Below are 21095 nucleotides of genomic sequence, written 5' to 3' on the forward strand. Positions count from 1 at the left end.
CTCATTGAAACAGTTCTTTTTGTTTGCACTGAAGTTTCTGTTTTCATAAGCTGTCGGCCAGCCCCATGAGCTCCAGCATGTACAACACTGACAGCCTTTGTGGTAGCCTGTAGTTTGGTGAAATTACATAATGAATTAAAATGACACTTAGCATAATATTTTGATTGAATTTCAGATGGCACTTTCATCCAAATCAACTTCACAAAGAAAGCTGACATCTTGGAGTGGGGGGGGGGAGTATTCATACTAGCCATGACAAAAGAGAGAATCAGCTTAAAGCAACGATGCACGTTATCAGTTAGGTAGCTGTCCGTGACCACTTACTTCAGTGCCCTGAAAGAACTGTAGCAACTGTCATTATATATACTGGCTACCTTTGTAATAATAAGCTACAATTAACATTGAACCTTGTTACTTGAAGTGTTCTTATTAGCAGATTCCTTTTATTCATCCATGTGAATCTACTTTTTTTTCTTTCATCAAACAGTTGTGATGCTTTCACTGGGTGGCAGAAAACAGTACTGGCCCCTGCAGTGATTCTGCAGCTAAACTCCTGTTGTATAGTTACACAAAAGGTATAACTTTTGGAAACAAACTGCCATAGGTGCAACATATAATGTTTATGGAGATTTCTGATATCATTTTGCTTCTAAAAAGTATGCTGTTTGTGCAATTGTGCAACAGGATTTCAACCACGGAGTCTAATAATCCCTAAATAATAGGTGATCATTAAAATATCGACTTTACCAAACAATTTCTACCATTTTCATTACAGTCACGTACTAAGTGTTTCCCCAATCTCACTGTAGCACTATCCATCAGGGTCTGTTTTTAATTCAAGACTTTATTTCAAGTCCTAAAGACACATCGTTTCAAAGCTAACAGCCAAAATTCTATTCTGCTTTTTGAGGAATAACATTTCTATTTCCCATTGTGCAGTGGAGTGTGCAACAGGACACACAATCACTTGTGCAATCAAGAGGACACTGGATGCCTGAAGGAGACCCTGAGAATCAGTTTAAAACACTTGCATGATTGTCCTCAAGGGATCACACAGGGTACTGGCTTCTGGACAGTGTCAGTCATTTGCTGGCTATCAATATTGACGTTTATTGGATTAGGAAGAACTCCAGGCATGCAGAGGGTAGTGGAGTTTTTTAAAAATGCTTTAAGACTTTAACAATTCAGTACAGTGGTGCCTCGCATTACAACATTAATTCATTCCAGTGAAATCGCTGTAGAACGAAAATGTAATGCGAAATAAAAAAGCCCATAGAAACGCATTAAAACCTGATTAATGTGTTCCTATGGGCTTGAAACTCACTGTCCAGTGAAGATCCTCCATAGCGCAGCCATTTTCGCTGCCCGTGCAGCGAGGAATCCGTCCCAGAAAAGAGCAGGGAGCCATTTTTTTTAACCCAGTGGCCATTTTGGAACCGTCGATCAGCTGACCGAAAACCGTCGTTTTGCAAGAATCGGTTCCCTAAGTAGGGAACTGATCATTGCAAAGCAAAAAAAACCCCATTTAAAACATCGTAAAGCGATCGCTTTTGCAATCGCAAAAAGTTTGTTTTGATGCGATTTCGTCATTAAATGGGGCACTTGTCTTGTGAGGCACCACTGTATTTTTTTTCAATTGTGCACATGGTTTGGCACATATGTAGTACCCATAAAGTGAACAAAATCTATGGTAATTTTTCATAAATATTAAAGGAAATACATGTTTTACACTCTCCATCCTATTTGCATAAGTAATAAAAATGTCCTAGTGTAAGCTTACAGTGAAGTAAAATAAGAGATTAAACATTTGGCATGATAAATGTTACTTTTATCATCCTTAAACTGTGTTGCTATAACTTTCTGAATTGAGAAGTGAGGGTTAATCTTTGCATTTTATGGGTAACAATATATTTGTAGTTTCCCAAATTGTTATTTATTTATTTATTTATTTATTTATTTATTTATTTATTTATTTATTTATTTATTATTTATTTATTTATTTATTTATTTATTTATTTATTTATTAACAGCTGTGATGCTCTATCAAGGAGTAGGAGATGTAGCCCCTACTAGCTTGTTGACCTTTAAATCTGAGTGTCCACTTTAGGCAAAAGATAAATAGGTGGAACGGATACTGTTCCTGTTTGTGTCACTGCCATTGAGGAATGAGAGGAAGACACAGCTCCACAGGATATATCTTTGCCAATGATGCTAGAACCTAGAGCTGATTCCAGTCTACTTCAGCATCATGGGCTCCAGGAGTCCTGAAATGAAGGGTAAAAGGGACTTTTACTAGCATAATTATTTACATATTTTTAAAATGTTACTTGATTTTGCCATATTACAAGCCTGGCAGTTATTTGCCTTTTTTGGATGTTCTTTGTACATTCTTCTCTGTTGTCAATTTGGAATTGTTAAGCTATTTTTACTTTGTAATCAAGAGCTTTGGAGCCTATGCAAAACCTCATCATCATCTTTATTTGAGGTCAACAAACAATTACATTTAATAGAACACCCATTAATACAATGGAAATACAAGTTTATGATAATACCACTTTAAATATTGCTTTGGATGTTTATTTTATTCACAGGAATAATTTGCTTAAATGTGCTCTGAGACCTAATTGTTACTAGTGTCAAGTGCACTGGGATTGGGGAACTGAATCCATCACACATCCAAAATTCATGCTACAGTCATATAGAACAATTCTGTGTGTGTAAATGAACTATTAGATGGAAAAGGCTATAGGAATACCCTACCCTCTTCAGCAAACAGAACCATAATGTGCTTCCAGTTCTCAATGAGGTGAAAACAGTACAGTAATAGTGCTGAAGTGGTCAGCTGAGTGTTATTCTGTCATGTTGACCACAACTCCACTTACTAAATGGAGTGCCTTTTTCTGTTGTGAGGTCCTAAGTGGGTGAGAGAAGGAGGCATTCTCATAATAAAGATGGTACATTGTGTCCTATTACAGTGAAGGGACTTCATGCATTTGGTAATGTTGCTCTGTGAATACCTTTCATATGTTTAGGTGATCCTAATTCAGATATGCAAATTTATATCAGTTTTGCTATATTATATATCATCGGTCTGAGCAACATACTTGTGCACAAGAGACAGACTCATTTCATGGCTTATTTCTTTTCTTGCCCTGGCTTTGCTGCCAAATGCAGATGAATTTAAGTACAATTCTACAGGAAAACATTTGTGTCTAGAATGCTTGTTCTAGCTCCTGCAATTTATTGCCTTTCATGGACGCAAATGGTAGTTAAATATTGCAAATAACGCACACAATTTTACTTTACCTAGATTATTTAAAGGAAATCAGTTCTTTACATTTTTAATGTTACAAAGTTTTTATATCAAACATATTGCTATAATTCTTACTAAATGCAAAAATGTATATCTTTGTTGTTGTTTAGTCGTTAAGTTGTGTCTGACTTGGTAACCCTATGGACCAGAGCATGCCAGACTCTCCTGTTTTCCACTAACTCCCGGAGTTTGGTCAAATTCATGTTGGTAGCTTCAATGACACTGCCCAACCATCTCATCCTCTGTCATCCCCTTCTCCTCTTGCCTTCACACTTTCCCAACATCAGGGTCTTTTCCAAGAAGTCCTTTTCTCATGAGATGGCCAAAGTATTGGAGCAGGTGTCTTTTAACTTCGTAGCTGCTGTCACCATCTGCAGTGACCATGGAGCCCAAGAAAGTAAAATCTGTCACTGCCTCCATCTCTTCCCCTTCTGTTTGCCAGGAGGTGATGGGACCAGTGGCCATGATCTTGGGTTTTTTATATATTGAGCTTCAGACCATTTCTTGCACTCTCCTCTTTCATCCTCATTACAAGGTTCCTTAATTCCTCCTCACTTTCTGCTGTCAGAGTGGTATCATCTGCATATCAGAGGTTGTTGATATTCTTCCAGCAATCTTAATTTCAGTTTGGGATTCCTCCTGTCTGGCCTTTTGCATGATGTATTCTGCATATAAGTTAAATAAGCAGGGAGACAATATACAGCCTTGTCGTACTCCTTTCCCAATTTTGAATCAATCAGTTGTTCCATATCCAATTCTAAATGTTGGTTCCCGTCCCACATAAAGATTTCTCAGGCGATACATAAAGGTGATCAGGCACTCCCATTTCTTTAAGGACTTGCTATAGTTTGTTGTGGTCCACACAGTCAAAGGCTTTTGCATAGTCAATGAAGCAGAAGTAGATGTTTTTCTGGAACACTCGGGCTTTCTCCATAATCCAACGCATGTTAGCAATTTGGTCTCTAGTTCCTCTGCCACTTCAAAATCCAGCTTGTACTTCTGGGAGTTCTCGGTCCACATGCTGCTGAAGCCTGCCTTGGAGGATTTTGAGCATACACTTGCTAGTGTGTGAAATGAGTGCAATTGTACGGTAGTTGGAGCATTCTTTGGCACTGCACTTCTTTGGGATTGGGATGTAGACTGATCTTTTCCAATCCTCTGGCCACTGCTGAGTTTTCCAAATTTGCTGACATATTGAGTGTAGCTCCTTAACAGCGTCATCTTTTAAGATTTCAAATAGTTCAACTGGAATGCCATCACCTCCACTGGCCTTGCTGTTAGCCATGCTTTCTAAAGCCCACTTGACTTCACTCTCCAGGATGTCTGGCTCAAGGTCAGCAACCACACTATCTGGGTTGTCCGGTACATTCAGATCCTTCTGGTATAATTCCTCTGTGTATTCTTGCCACCTCTTCCTGATGACATCTGCTACCATTTTTGTCCTTTATCATATCCATCTTGGCACAAAATGTTCCTTTTATATTTCCAATTTTCTTCAACAAATCTCTGGTTTTTCCCTTTATATTGTTTCCTCTATATCTTTGCACTGTTCATTTAAGAAGCCCCTTTTGTCTCTCCTTGCTATTCTTTGGAAGTCAGCATGCAATTTTCTGTAACTTTACCTATCTCCCTTGCATTCTGTTTCTCTGCTATTTGTAAGGCCTCTTTGGACAGGCACTTTGCTTTCTTGTATTTCATTTTCTTTGAGATGGTTTTTGTTGCTACCTCCTGTACAATCTTACGAGCCTTCATCCATAGTTCTTCAGGCACTCTGTCCACCAAATCGAATTCCTTAAATCTATTCTTCACTTCCACCATGTATTCATAAGGGACTTGGTTTAGATTATACCTGACTAGCCCAGTGGTTCTTCCTACTTTCTTCAGTTTAAGCTTGAGTTTTGCTCTAAGAAGGTGATGATCAGAGCAACAATCAGCTCCAGGTCTTGTTTTTGCTGACTGTATAGAGCGTCTCCATCTTTGGCTGAAGAGAACATAATATGATTTCAGTATTGCCCATCTGATGATGTCCATGTGTAGAGTCACCTCTTGTGTTGTTGGAAAAGAGTGTTTGAGTGATGATCAGCTTGTTCTATTGACAAAACTCTATTAACCTTTGCCATGCTTCATTTTGAACTCCAAGGCCAAACTTACCTATTGTTCCTTTCATCTCTTGACTCCCTACTTTAGCATTCCAGTCCGCTAGAATGACAAGAACATCTTTCTTTGGTGTCAGTTCTAGAAGGTGTTGTAAGTCTTCATAGAAGTGGTCAATTTCAGCCTCTTCAGCATCAGTGGTTGGTGCATAAACTTGGATGACTGTGATGTTGAAAGGTCTGCCTTGGATTTGTATTGAAATCATTCTATCATTTTTGAGATTGTATTCCAGTACAGCTTTCCCCACTCTTTTGTTGATTCTTGCCCACAGTAGTAGATACGTATGATAATCATCTGAATTGAATTCGCCCATTCCTGTCCATTTTAGTTCACTGACGCACAGGATGTCAATGTTTATTCTTCCCATCTCCTGTTTGATCACATCCAGCTTACCAAGGTTCATAGATTCTTACATTCCGGGTTCCTATGCAGTATTTTTCTTTGCAGCATTGGACTTTCCTTTCACTTCCAGGCGAGTGCACAGCTGAGCATTCTTTCGACTTTGGCCCAACCACTTCGTTAGCTCTGGAGCTACTTATACTTCTCCTCCACTCTTCCTCAGTAGCATGTTGGAGGCCTTCCAACCTGAGGGGCTAATGTTTCAGTGTCTTCTATTTTAGCCTTTTGTTTCTGTCCATGAAGTTTTCTTGGCAAAGATACTGGAGTGGCTTGGCAGTTCCTGCTCCAGGTGGATCGTGTTTAGTCAGAACTATCCAGTATGACTTGTCTGTCTTGGGTGCACGGCATAGCCCATTGCTTCTCTGAATTACTCAAGCCCCTTCGTCACGACAAGGCAGCAATCCATGAAGGGGTATCATTCTTACTAAATGCAAAAATGTGTCTCTAAAAGCTATTAAAATAGGTTTCATATATAATGAAAAACCTTGTGTAATTTAAAAATCAACAGTGTTTATTCATATTCTGTAAAGTCCACCATTTAATTTAATCTATTTGTTTTAAAAAACAAATATCCTTATTGAAATTGTTTTATCAAGATTATTAAGCTTTTCAGTCATTTAGCAAAATACTCTTGTTCTGTTGTGCCTGCACAAGACAAACGACATGACTTCCAGAGCATTCTCATAGGAAATGAATGAATCTCCACATGGAATATCAGGTACATGCATGCCTATTGGTGTCCTTCAAGTCAGAAGATACAAGCAAGTCTCATTAATTTACTGTAAGAACATGCTGGGAGTTATGCTTTTTGTGTTCCATAAGAACAACTAAGCAACAGGATTTTGACCATTATAATGAACTGATACTTCTGAGTAACTTTCCTCTTTGAGATAATACATGTATGTGACTATATACTGATGTGCTTCCTTGGCAGATATCAGCCCACCCGCACAAGGTGTTGATCACAGGCAAGTCCAAAAAGAGCTTGGAGATGTCATTGTGCGGCTACATAATCCTGTTGTGCTGACTCCTACTACAATTCAGGTGACATGGACGGTAAGCTTGTGGAGCGAAATATACAGTGGAATCTCTAAGCTTATCTCCTTTCCATTTTTAATTGTTTTTAGCTGCTGCAAATAGACAGTACAAAACATACAAGGTCTTCCCTATATATTTTTTGTTATACACTGTATTGTTCATGTATAGAGAGAAAAAAAATCAAAGTACTTGTATGTCATTCCTTAAAAGGTAAACAGAATTTGTAGCAAGTACCATAGCACAGAATATTGTGGGTTCATCCAGTTGGTAATTCCAGTTAGAGTAAACACATTGAATCAACAGGACTACAGTAGATTGACACTTATGTAAATGCTAATAATTCTGTGTCTACTTGGGAATAACAATTGATTTAGGCCAATATGTTTGATTTTTTTCAATACTGATATTTACCAAATTGTGTCTAAGGGTATAGCTTGAAGTATATATGAGCGTAACTTGAAAAAAATTTCTTTATGAGTAGCCAACCAAATGATATTGATAATATTTTAACACTTCTCCTTATCTGAGTCAATGCAGTGGTTCATCTTCCATCCAGGCTCAGTTTCCTAATAACTTTTATTTTTTCTAATAACTTTACATTGTCCTAGAGATCATTCCCTGATTATTTATACCTAAGATAAAGAATGATATTTGATTCTTTATTGTGAGCATCAGTGATGACAAATTAGCTATCGTGTTGATGCTGTTACCCGTAACATTCCTCTAAAAACAGTGAAGTGAGTAGATTTTGAAGACAGAGCTTCAAAATGCAACATTTCTCTGCCTTTTATTTCCGGGAAAGAATCTGTAACCATAAAAGCAGACATTTTTTAGGTAAATGAGTAGTTTTGCCCTTCAGGCAGTTTCCTTACAAGAAAGAGAAGATGGGAAATAATGGAAGATGGGAACTGTGAACGATTCACCAAGGCTGCACAGAATTCCAAAAGGAGGAGATCTTTATAAGATGAGCTCTGCAGTAGAGATAGAAACAATGAATACTGAATGTTCATAGATTTATTTAAGCCACAGAGTTTATGTATGAATATTTATACACTGAAATGTACATAATTATGTAACAGTGTGTCATATGGTTATGGTTCTCTCCACACAGTTTTGGATTCACAGCCAAACATACATTAATACCTCACAAAGATCCTTAAAACTAGATTTCCCTAGTAGCTTGGTTGAATGTCCTGTGATTAGCCTGCCAAAATTAAGAGAAGTGCAATAACAATCACAGCAGAGGACACTGGGTAGTGTTTCCTCAGTTGCCCTTACAGCATTGACATGGGGTGGTTATCCCTTAAATAGGTAAAGGTAAAGGTTACCCTTGACATTTAGTCCAGTCGTGTCCAGCTCTAGGGCACGGTTCTCATCCCCGTTTCCAAGCCTTAGAGCCAGCGTTTGTCCATAGACAGTTTCCGTGGTTATGTGGCCAGCGCGACTAGACATGGAACACTGTTACCTTCCCACAGAGGTGGTACCTATTTATCTACTCACATTTACATTCTGCTAGGTTGGCAGGAGCTGGGACAAGTGATGGGAGCTCACTCCATTGCGTGGATTCGATCTTATCAATGCTGGTCTTCTGACCTTGCAGCATAGAGGCTTCTGCGGTTTAACCCACAGTGCCACCATGTCCCTTATCCCTTAAATAGAAGGGAGCTTATATTTCAGTAATTCAGCAGAGTCCAGACCTATCAGTAGTTCAGGCAGGTTTGAAGGATGATTTGTAGAGACCACTTTCTCATAGACCATTGCAAAACTGATACTGAAAGCACTGATATGGTTGAGGAAAGAATTTTGGCCCATGAAAGGTTATGTGTAATAGGGAGAACCAACCTAAAGTGAACTGAATAAATTTTCAATTTTTGTCAGTGTTCTTTTTTTCTCAAAGGAAAAGAGGAAAGATTTTTCTGCACAGCAAAATAACAATTATTATGATTACTAATTCCAATTTACATGCTAGAGGAGAAAAGCAGTGACCCACTACCAACAAGCAGTACACAGTACCCACTAGAGACATGTGAAAATTGCTTCAAGGAAGAAAGACAAAAAGAGGAGAAAACCAGAGCAGCTAATTAAAAAGTTTCCAGTACCCAGGACAAAACCAATTAATTAACGAGAGTATCCAGAATAACATCCATATTGTCCTGAGAATGAAGCCAGGATTATTAATTTAACAGAAAGATGCAGTGCAAAGTAGCTGACAAATGCCAGATGAGCACTGACATTTTGTTTCAACCTTTTTGCAGTTTGGAATTCAGTTTGGCAGGTGACAGGTGATACTTCTGCCATCTCAACTGCTGGGACACATCCACCTGCCTCTTCCATTTTCTCTTCTTCTCTTTATGCCTTTTAGATAGCCTTGGAAATGTTTTACTCAGTGATAGGTTAAAAGTTTTTGTGCCTAAAAAATAATTTTTAAAAAGCCCTGAATTTTACAGCTTTGTATAAAAGTCGATGAAGTGGGAACGAAAAGGTGCATAAAATTGATACCTTAAGAAGGAAGGACAAACTAGAATTGTATGGTTATATACACCAGTATTCATATTTTACAAAGCTTTTGTTATTTAGTAGTTAAGTTGTGTCCGACTCTTCGTGACCCCATGGACCAGAGCACCCGAGGCCCTCCTGTCTTCCACTGGCTCCCAGAGTTGGGTCAAATTTGTGTTGGTAGGTTCAATGACACTGTCCAACCATATCATCCTCTGTCATCCCCTTCTCCTCTTGCCTTCACACTTTCCCAACACCAGAGTCTTTTCCAGGGAGTCTTCTCTTCTCATGAGATGGTCGAAGTATTGGAGCCTCAGCTTCAGGATCTGTCCTTCCAGTGAGCACTCAGGGTTTATTTCCTGCAAGTTGTATAGGTTTGTTCTCCTTGCAGTCCCAGGGACTCTCAAGAGTCTCCTCCAGGACCACAATTCAAAAGCATCACTTCTTCAGCGGTCAGCCTTCTTTATGGTCCAGCTCTCGCTTCCATACATCGCTACTGGAAAAAGTATAGCTTTGACTATGCAGACCTTTGTCGGCAGGGTGATGTCTCTGCTTTTTAAGATACTGTCTGGGTTTGTCATGGCTTTCCTTCCCAGAAGCCGGTGTCTTTTAATTTTGTGGCCACTGTCGCCATCTGCAGTGGTCATGGAGCCCAAGAAAGCAAAATCTGTCACTGCCTCCATATCTTCCCCTTCTATTTGCCAGGAGGTGATGAGACCTGTGGCCATGATCTTAGTTTTTTTGATGTTGAGTTTCAGGCCGTTTTTTGCACTCTCCTCTTTCACCCTCATTAAGAGATTCTTTAATTCCTCCTCCCTTTCTGCCATCAGAGTTGTATCATTTGTATATCTGAGGTTGTTGATATTTCTTCTGCAATCCTAATTCTGGCTTGGGAATCCTCCAGTCCTGCCTTTCGCAACTTAATAGCTGTGGTATGTCATCACTTGGGTAGATCATCCTTTTTTTAAACCCATAATCTCAGGTGCGCATAGGTCATGGGATTGTGAGCAGTAGACTGAGCACTAGGATTATTTTTATAATCAAACGGTGAACATAGAGTTGGATTGACAACAAATGTGACAAAAAATTACTAAAATAGGCTTGTTTTTCTCTTGTATTTGCATAAGCTAAAATTAAAATCAGACACATTCATATCTGCCATGCTTCACTTAATTAGGAAATCGCATTGATAACATATGACCTACCATTGTCTCAGTAACACAGAAATTATGACTTCTCTTAGATAATACATAATATTACTGAGAGCTACATATTAGTTTATTTGATTACAAGGCCCACCAAAAGTGTTGAATAATTTGAAATAATGAATGAATCAAAAAACTGTTTTACTTTGATGATGCTACAGAGACAAGGAAAAGATATTTAAACGCCTCTAGTGTAATATTAAGTTACAGATTTTAGAAATTCAACATTTAATGATTTCAGCATTATAAATTTCAGTTAGCCTTATTGTGGCCTTAATAAATAAGCTGCTGATAATTAATTCTTAAGATCATCAATATAATTTGGAAATTAAATTTGCTTCCTAAAGATATTTCCCTCTAGAAACACATGAATATTTTTAAAGGCAAGTTGGCAAGTTTATAATTTCACCAGAAGGCTAAATTGAAATTTGTGTCTCTATTGGAAAAGACAAGTTTGTATCTGCCTTCACTTGCTGTTTCCTTTACCTTTCTCCATTCCCAAGCTGCCCTTATGACTGGTTTTCAGTCTCACTTCCTCTTTCCACAATGAGGAGAGGGATAACTAGCTTCCATTGCTTTTTCCTTTGGATGCTGATTAAAGCAACACATAAAAGTCTAGATTGTAAACCCGAGTTGCTGTAGGGAAGGAGTTAAAATATGGAGTGCATTTGTTTCACAAAGAGAAAAACTGTACCTTGCATCCCTTTAAACCTGTATTTTGAGAACAGATGCTTTTTCAATTATTCTGGGGCTTGGTAGAGAATTGTGGGAAATATTTAAGACATCTGCAGGAGATGCAGGCTGTAATTTGTATTCTTAATAGTTTTTCTTTCTCTATTAAGTATATAAAGTCACTCGTTTGGTAGAAGGAGAGAGGCACTCCACATCTCACTTTTCTACTACATTCTTGTTGCTTCACAGAGATGTAATGTAATTTGTAGGTCCTTGAAGGAAAAGGAAAGGAAAATGGTAAAGGCTAAACATCATAATTTGGAAATGTTTAGAAAAGAATGGAATAAGGCTTGGATTTAATAATAATGCTGAAAGAACAACAGAGATGTTGAAACCAAAGCAGATGAAAGTAAGCGGGTAGAAATAGGATGAAAGGAAGATAACTGTGTGGGAAATCCAGGAGAGTATTGGAAGAGAAATGACTTTCTTTCAGTCTTCTTCAGTTAGAGTGGATATTGGACTGTGCAGTTTTCTGCAATCTGAGTGTGAGAAAAGGATTGGAATACACTGCTATGATGCAGACATTACACAGTTTGAACTGCTTGTTTAGCCACAGTTTGGCTAAACAAGCAGCTATTTCAGTTCATACAGAATGCATAATCTGGCTCTTGTCTCTTGTGAATGTGCCTTTGGTATAATATATATAAAGATGAACCAGTTCATCACTTCAGGCCTTGCTTCTGAAAATTAAGCTACTACAGAAAACAGAAGGCAGTTTATGCCATGTGTTTGCTGCTATGTGAGGGACCCGGGCACTTTTTCCTCTGCAAGAGGAGAGATAGTGCGGTACAAATATGTCGTAAACAAGAAGGCTCCAGTGAATCAAGTAATTCATTAGATGAACCCATATTAATATATAAAGATGTTAATATACCATACACATTGTTAGTGTATAATATACCTCATAAATGGACTAGGTTGTGGCTATATACGTCAAAGTATTCACAGGAATTGGAAGTGTGTTTTGTTGTAAACACTAGGTTCATAAAGTCTCAATGTCCATAAAACATTTAATTAATGAAACTCAAATGTGGATAAAAACAATTTGTCCTGATTTACACACTCTCTTTATTTAGAAGCAGCTGCTTAATGTTCTTCTTTAAAACACAGCTTGATTCCTTCAGTATTAACAAGCTATTATTGTGAGTTATATCACTCTTTTAGTGCATAAATCCCCTTAAAGTGTATCTAGAGAAGTTTATAAAATGCAAGTGTTACATTGTTGTAACATATGTTACAAGATTTTTAGCAATGGTGGTTTTTATGAAATTCATTTATGCCTTGATCTCATAAATTTAGTTTTAAGTTTCTTTTTATATAGCTATTGTGTGTTTTTTCTTGTCATAAGAACTTGATTCCCAATGGAATCAATGGCATTAATGACAGTGTAGACAGAGTTTGGTAAAAGTGATTCATATGGAGAAGATATGTCAGGTCTTTAACATTGCAGTTTCTCAGGTATAGCCTAAGCCAATATAACTGTAATTCTGGAAAAATTTTCATGAGTTTAGCCAGCTATCCAGAGAGTGAAGAAATCCTGCATATTGAGTCTTGATTTGGTGGTTGAAATTTACTGTTCATTCAGCTATATTACACAGACAGACCAGGTGTGGCACCTCTATAATACTATTTGACATTTTGCTTGACCACCGCACTAATACTCGTTGCATTTTTATTGCTCATAGAAACAAAGCTACCTATTTTTTGTAAATATCTTTGTATCTCTTTCTGTGGCACTAGAACAGCCAATGTAGCACAATTTTATTTTAAAATCCAAGCTGAATTCTTGGTAGATGGCAACTCAAAGGAGATGAGGTAACCTTCCTCCTTTATCTGGTGTTGGAAATATTTATCTTAATTTTATTTCAGGTTGATCGCCAATCCCAATTTATTCAAGGATATCGAGTCATATATCGCCAAACATCCGGTTTATCTTCCCCATCTATGTGGCAGACCCAAGAAGTCAAAGTTCCCACAGAACGCAGTGCTGTCCTTGTCAACCTTAAAAAAGGAGTTACTTATGAAATTAAAGTTCGACCTTATTTTAACGAGTTTCAAGGGATGGACAGTGAATCAAAATCTGCCCGTACCACTGAAGAAGGTAAGTAAAATAGGTTAAGAGAACTAATAGGCCAACAATTTTTGGAAAATCATTTGAAATGCTCAGGTGTTCCATAATGCTCCAAGTATACATATACAGAGCCATAAATTGCAATTTGGGCCTCTGTCGTACTCTACTTAAGACTGGGTCATGTGAAATTAGCATATGTATGGGAGGCCAGAGAGAATATGTATGGGAGGCCAGAGGGGAAACCTTTGGAACTGAGCATGTAGCAGCTATTATCAGACCCAGGCTGACCTTTCCTGTTTTGTGTTTGCTTCTGCCTGGGTAGGAGCACCTGAAGACAGTATGCATGCTCAGGGCAGGCAGGTTCATTTGTTTTCAACAGCAAATACCAAAGCAGCTGTGCACACAAATTTGTAATGGCACATGCAGTTCTAGTTGCTCAGTCTCAAAAAGATGTTGTACATCTGCAGGAGGTTGGATTACAAAGAAGCTAGCAACCAAGAAGCCAGCCAAGTCCTGTCCATATAAGTAAATGCTAAAACAAAAGTGCTTTGGAACTTATTAGTTCAGAAAAAGAGATGGCTGAAGGATAAACATAAATAATGACTAAAATCATATTGTACAGTTACACAAACCACATAATTCTTGGAAGTAAATTACCATACGTGAACAAATTTCAGTGAACATTAACTGTTGCATACATAGTCACACAACTCAGCATGCAACAGATAATGCCTATGGAGATGTCTCAACTTACAACAATTCATGTCTAAAAGTTATGTCATTTATGTAACTGAGCGAGAAGATTTCAGCCCATGTTTTATAAAACTTTATAAAAAAAATTAATAATATGGAGATTTGCATCTTCCCACACAATTAGAACATGGCATCATCTAATAAAATTAATAAACCATAGATTTGGGATTGATATATTAAAATCCTTTTTTGCACTACACATATTGTGAAAATTACTACCACAAATTTGGTGATGGCCCATGGTGATGTTTTAGATTATTTTAGAAGGAAACTACTTAGGCCCATGCATGAGTAATAAGTTACGAGTAGGCCCATTGAATCAGTGGGGATTTGGTGAATCAACCCATCTGTAGGTTTCACTGATTCAGCAGGCCTATGCTGATTGTGACCTGGTACTGCATTTCAGCTGTGGAGTAAATCTTTTAAAGGCAATTAATTGTAACACTTTGACGGAACAAGCTCAAATATGATTTTCCCTGGGCAACACATCTTGGGAAACTAACAACAAGAATGATCTTGAAGGCATCTTAATGCCAAAGGTAGATAGCACTGTTCCTCTAGATATCGCAGCTGTTATTATGCTATAGGGTAAAGCTCCAAGTAGCATATATCAAGAAGTCTCATATGATAAAGCCTACTTGCTTGTAAGCAAACCTTTTAAAGAATGTCCCTGCCTATAGATATGTTAAAGCCTGCAGCCAGTAAGCTGTTGTGTAGATTAATGCAACCTTCATCCACTCTGCCTTTTGGTGTCTCCTTCAGTACAATAAATGACTATAACAAATTGTACTGTCAACAGTTAAATGTCAGATTCTGGTAGGGTGTTTGTGTGTGTGTGTGTGTGTGTGTGTGTGTGTGTGTTTAGGCTCACAAACTATCTGCTTCTGTAGCAGACTATTTATAGCCTTACATGGAAAAATATCGCAACCACGAAGTGTCATTCCATGGCCATTTTCTTTGGTTCTTTAATTATCCTTATAATTATCTTGAGTTTATGCTTTTTCAGAATTAATCCCAAGTAGATTTTTGTTTTAATGAATATGGTTCACTTCTCAGAGAAAAAGGGCAATCTTTTGAAAAGTGTCACATTTCATGGTTTGATGCATTCTGCTGCTTTGGGAAATATCATTTTCACTGGGGGGGTGCTTAGACAAAACTTTGGGGCTATTGTACTTCTATTATATTTGTTAGGCAAATAACTCTGTATCTCATTTTTCAATGAATGTACATTTCTTCTTGGGCCTTACTGAAAAAAAAAGATGTTACCACTTCCCCCCCTCCCCTTTATCCTGAAGACCAGAAATTTGTCACAATTCAGTATCCATTCATCTCTTGCCTCTTTGGCCTTGTGAAAGTAACAAATGGAATTCTGTTTGGTTGTGCCTGGAAAAGATGAGCAGTGATTTGGGTGCTTTAATATCTGTGGGAAGGAGCTGAGCACTGGAATAATTGACCTGTCAAGAATCAGGGATGGTGTTCTCCACAAGTCAGCAGCAAGGGAAATGAAAGAAAAACCAGTTTAAAAACATTATTTTTCTGTGTGGTCCTTTTAATAACTGCAACAATGTCAGGGAAGTGGTTTCATTTGTTATGAAACAGCATTTACAGCGGTATTATTGTAAAAATGAAGATGGAAAATATTATATATTGCAAGGAAATATTCATGACTGTGTATGCATAAAGGCAAGCAGATAAGTCACATAGATTAATAATACTTCCAATCCCACTGTCACATTTTAAGCTGTAATTGTCAGTGGTGAACAACATGTCTGGAGGATGAGATACCTTTGTATTTTGAATGCTCACGTGCCATATTCAATATGTCCATATAACATTTTTACCATTTTTGATTGCATGATGCAGCAAAGCCAACAGGCATGTCCTGAGTAGATTTATGTATTTACTGTATGCCCTACTTTACTGCCTTTTAGAACCCATGGGGACTTAAACATTTTTATTCATTTCTAAAATATTTAAAAATGCATCTAAAAGAAGAAGAAATTACAATATTGAAACAATATTGATTAAATTAAGGTTAAAACTGATATAGGATCATAGACTGCTTAAGAAAAACAGCAAAACATCTACATTAAAAGGTCCTGATCTGTGACCAAAATGTGTTTAAATAAAATTGTTTCCCCGTTCCTGGAAGGACAGCAGAAAAAGGTCCAGTCTAGTCTGCTCTTAAGGGAGTTCCATAGTGTTGGAGCAGTCACCAAGAAGACCCCCTCTCTTGTCCATCCTAAACATATCAGTGAGTAGAGTGGGGAAGAGACAAAGCCTTTCTTGAAAATCATAAGTCGAGGGCTAAGGATAATTGATGATATTTTTTTTTCATTCTTAGAAACCTTTATTGGCATTATATGATACAAGGGAGTACATAGCACAGTTACATTCCAGTTCCAGGTAAAGGGAGGGGCAGGCAAGGGGTTGTAATAGGTTAGGTTCAGGAAAATTTATGAGGGTTTGGGGTGGGGGGACGTCTTCATAACAGTGAGGAGGAACTCAGCTACTTGACTGGTAATAGAAGTCGAGAAATCGCTCAGAAGTATGGGGGAAGGGTCAGGAAAAAAAGGGGAAAGGGAGGAGAGAAGTGGGCCTAGCAGCCGCTTGCGAGGGATATTGTGAGTTGGACACCGAAGTAAGATGTGGTCCAGGGAATCGGGTTCGGATGCACAGAAATGGCACAGTCTGTTGGAACGAGGAGTTCTTGTAAATCTTCCAAAGTGGGCTGCGGATGGAAAAATGTTGATGAGATTATAGCCAGCCATGCTGGAATGGTAGAATCCATATCTGTCTGGGAAATTTGCAACAAAATATTGCCCTGCGGAATGTTCATATCCAGTGTTCCAGCCTATTTCTGGATACTTTATACCACTGCCTCTCCCACCTGAGTTTTCATCCAGCCCAAACCCAATACCAGTAAGGCATTATTCTGTGACCACTGATCGTATTCAGTCCTGAGTAGTATTTTTAAGTTTTTTTAAAAAAATAAAAAAAAATTTTGAGCTTCTGCAAGGTTCTTCAAACCTGCTGATCATTCCTTGTTTTATATATGTGATTGTGTCTTAGCTCTGAACTGGGAAGAATCCCTGTTTCTTACTCTTCTTGCTGTCCATGGCCATGAACCCTTTAGCCATGCAAATCAGCTTACTTATTAATTGCAATACTCTGTGTCTTCTCTTGCCTCTTTCATGTTACAACTGGATATGGAAGCAAAATGAAGTGATGGTAAAAGTGATATTATGTGCAAAATAACTGGATTAATTTTTTTCCTTTACAGTCTTTTAAAATCATCATCAGTGTTTCTAAATACTATAGAATGGAGAAGATGGGTAAAGCATATGAAATGCTTCTGTTAACAGGCTTACAGTCGGAGGATGAACTCTAGTTGGCACTAGAAATTGGACGTAGGCCAAAATTTTAAGGATACTGAAGAACATTATTTCAATAACAACCACAAAATAAAAACTGGTGTGTGTGTCTAGGACTACCCTTTTGAATTAGAAACAAAAAACACTTGAGTCTAGGCATAATTTAAGTAAGAATGTTGAATAGTAAAATAGATTTTAAAACCTTTGTTAGGGCTATGATTTGACATAGCCCTCAGCTTTCAAATACAGGAAGCTATCATAAAGAATAATACAAATTGCCTTTAGAGCACTCCTCCCATACAACAAAGTGGTAGTCAAACACTGAGAATTAGTGGCAAGAAAACAGAGCATAATCTGTGATCTGATATCTGTTGAACAACTATACACATTTAGCTTGGTGTCAAGTGTTAACTTATGATTAAATGTTACCTCCTTTCCGAATATGAAATAAAATCTCATTAATTCAATTCTTTTACCTTTGCCTACTACAGCTCCAAGTGCCCCTCCACAATCTGTTACAGTCTTGATGGTTGGAAACCACAATAGCACCAGCATCAGCATTTCATGGGATCCTCCACCACCAGACCACCAAAATGGAATAATTCAAGAATACAAGGTAGACATGAAATAAAGCAGGGCAGAAGCATCTAAAAATGTAGTCTTGCATGTCCAGGACTTGTTAATATTAATAATAATTTTGAACATACTCTACAATTATCTTTTCCTTAAAGATGCTGTTTAAGAACTAACAACTGAGAAGACCAGATTAGTCAGCATAGAAAGTGCATTTCAAGTGCCTTATTTATTCCCAGGCTAAACTCAGGGTCAAACTACAAATTAGGCTTAGTGTGTATAGCATATAACTAACTATATATGCAATAGTGGCACAGTAGTGATCAAGTGGAGATAATATTGTGCTTTCATGGTGATTTTTTGAAGGTGTTCCTGGTGTGGTTAACTTACAGTAACAGTGTAATTCAAAAGCAAAATTTATCAAGGATCAAAAAAAATGCACCATCAAACTTAAGATTAAGAGTCTAACATGATCTTTTACTGAAAGATTCAGTGGAAAGGAGTAAGAATGCATGTTTTCAAGGACGTCCCACCCCCATATTGCTGTTATAAAAAGAAGCAATTCCCTCTAGGTAGAGAGGAAACAAGTTTGCAATTCAAAACAACTGCATCAGTTGCAGCTTCTTAATAGTTTTGCATTGAAAGCAAAAAAAAAAAAAAAAAAAAAAACAGACTGAGAGCTGCTTTCCTTCTACCTTCCTCTGTCCTGGGATTTAGTACCTAGAAAATGGAGGCAAATGGTAAATTCTCTGGAAAAAGCATAACCGAAACAACTGTTTCCTTTTGTTTCATGTTAAGATTGCTTTGCTTATGGCTGAGATAGGGTGAGCCACTGTTGTAAACAAAATATTGAGCTTGCAGACAGAATGGTAAAGTTAACAAGTATTAAATGATTCTATGTCCACAGAGTTATCAAAGTAGAACTTTAGAACTCACCCTCCTTGTGTTACATTGTGCATCCAAGCAGCCTGTTTCTCAGGCCATGGTGGCTAATGCTGTCATTTCTTCATATTTATTAGTATTCCCTAAGATTCTGAACTCTAAGAGAATGGGATGGATTTGGAGCTGATAATCTAGAAATTGAGTCTTCCTCCTGGCACAGAGGAAAGGTCCAGGAGTTTTCACCAATTCAGCATCAGCTCCCAGCAGCAGCCTACACATTGTTCCAAAGGTTTCCCCAACCCACCAAAACAAATTTTTAGGTAGCTGAACTGGGCAGGAAGACTGGTGAAACACACAGAGACACAAACACAGACACAAGTGCATGCACATATGCACCTTTCACTCACAAACCAAGTATTTAGGTTTGAGGTACCTAGTTGTTCCAGCTTTGTCATTGCTTTCTTCACACAGGAGGTGGGAAATTGAAGAGGAGAGATTCTCTTTGTGCAAAGGTGTTTCATGCAAGCATGAAGTCTAGAACGATTCATGCAGACAGGAGCCTCTCCTCATCAGATTTGTCACTCTCAGTGCAAGAAGGGGACAAAGAGTACTCCCCTCCTGGTATGATGAATAGAACTTAATAAGTAGTACCTGAACAGGCGTACATGACTTAACCTATTTAATGACTATCACTTCATTATCTCTGAATCTATGAGTGTTGATTAGCAAACAAAAACAATTATATTTGGCATTCTGAACCTGTTTCTGTCACCTTTTACTTGTGTTTCTTATCTGTTGTTAACAAAAGTAAGCTTAACTGTCACTGCCATTGTCTGTGAAAGATCCTGCAGCAGTGTCACCTTCTAGTACTGCTCCTGCTCAGTAGCTGCCCTTCAGGAGTTTCTCAGCCCCCCTGACCACTGGAACTATCTCTTCTACTCATGTGACCATTAATCCTGAGTCAGCTTTCACCATTTCCTTTAGGTGAGAACATGTTGTAGAATCTAGCCATTTGATGACACTGCTCTCTTGAGACACTGAAACCCCTCACAACACTAAGGTGTGGATCTTTTTATGAGGTGGCTGATACCCTTGACTTGTACTTTTCTCCTGTTGTGGCGAAAGAGGAAGACACTCTTTAAGAAGTCAGCAAACTTCCTGCTCCATCCATCTTTTTAAGTCACATAGCCTTTTTCACTGCCTCCAGTGTACAAATATGGAACCTTATTTGGATATTTTGCTGATTGTTTTCATCAGAAACAGGATCACTCTGAACAGACATAGTGTGTATCAGTGCTTACAACATTTGACATTATCACCTTTCTTTGGTACTGTAATTTCACAGATGAAAACATGATTTCTTGAAGACTCTAGGGTGCTAATTAATGCATTCTGGGCTATTACACTAATTGAATATCATTTTAAAACTTAAAAAAATGTAACTTTTTTAAAAATTCATTTTCTCTTTTAAAAACTCATGAATAATTATAAGACACAAAGTTAGACCTTGAAATGACCCATTACGATGGATTGAAAAATGAAACAAACACACTGAGATTGTGCAACACTTGCCAAATATTGGCAGGAGGTTGACCCCAGTTGTATTGCACCATACGAAAATGCTACATCTGATGAATAATGAGTACTATTTAGTGAAAGATGCTGCATTAAGTCAGTACAGTATATGCCATCCAAACCAACAACTCTGCCATCCAACCTTCTTTGTTGCAAGAAAACACTGTGTTTTAATTTCTTTGAGTACTGTAGTTATATTGGGACTTATGATACTCACTGGGCCAGTCACTTTCTGCCATAGAAAACAACCCTGCTCCATTTTCCATTGCCAAATGGAAAGTGTATGGAAAGATTTTTTAAAAAATAGAACATGTTTTCCTTAGTATTCTATTTGAAATGTTTATTTATTTCCTCTCCATTTCTTGAACAGTGTGAACCAGGTCCTCCACCTATTCTTTTTGTGCCTGCAAGACTCTTTTATTGTTCTTTGTGTATCTCTTATCTTTTTTTAAGCCACTAATTTTTAGTTAAGATAGCCATGTATGCTGCTCCATACATGTAATTAGTTAGTAAACAGAAAGACACACATT

General features: G+C 37.8%; 1 protein-coding gene across 20 annotated transcripts in view; it reads left to right on the forward strand.

Moving 5' to 3' along the window:
• ROBO2 (roundabout guidance receptor 2) overlaps window positions 1-21095 on the forward strand; it is a 1246783-nt gene that overhangs the window by 1135618 nt on the left and 90070 nt on the right. For all 20 annotated transcript variants that reach the window (XM_020785431.3, XM_072994027.2, XM_072994034.2 and 17 more), the window contains 3 exons: window positions 6801-6922; window positions 13207-13438; window positions 18027-18151. In XM_020785431.3, coding sequence (XP_020641090.3) covers window positions 6801-6922; window positions 13207-13438; window positions 18027-18151 — 479 coding nt within the window. The remainder of the gene's footprint in view (window positions 1-6800; window positions 6923-13206; window positions 13439-18026; window positions 18152-21095) is intronic.

This window comes from Pogona vitticeps, chromosome 3, assembly GCF_051106095.1.
Source record: "Pogona vitticeps strain Pit_001003342236 chromosome 3, PviZW2.1, whole genome shotgun sequence".
Classification (NCBI taxonomy): Eukaryota; Metazoa; Chordata; class Lepidosauria; order Squamata; family Agamidae; genus Pogona; species Pogona vitticeps.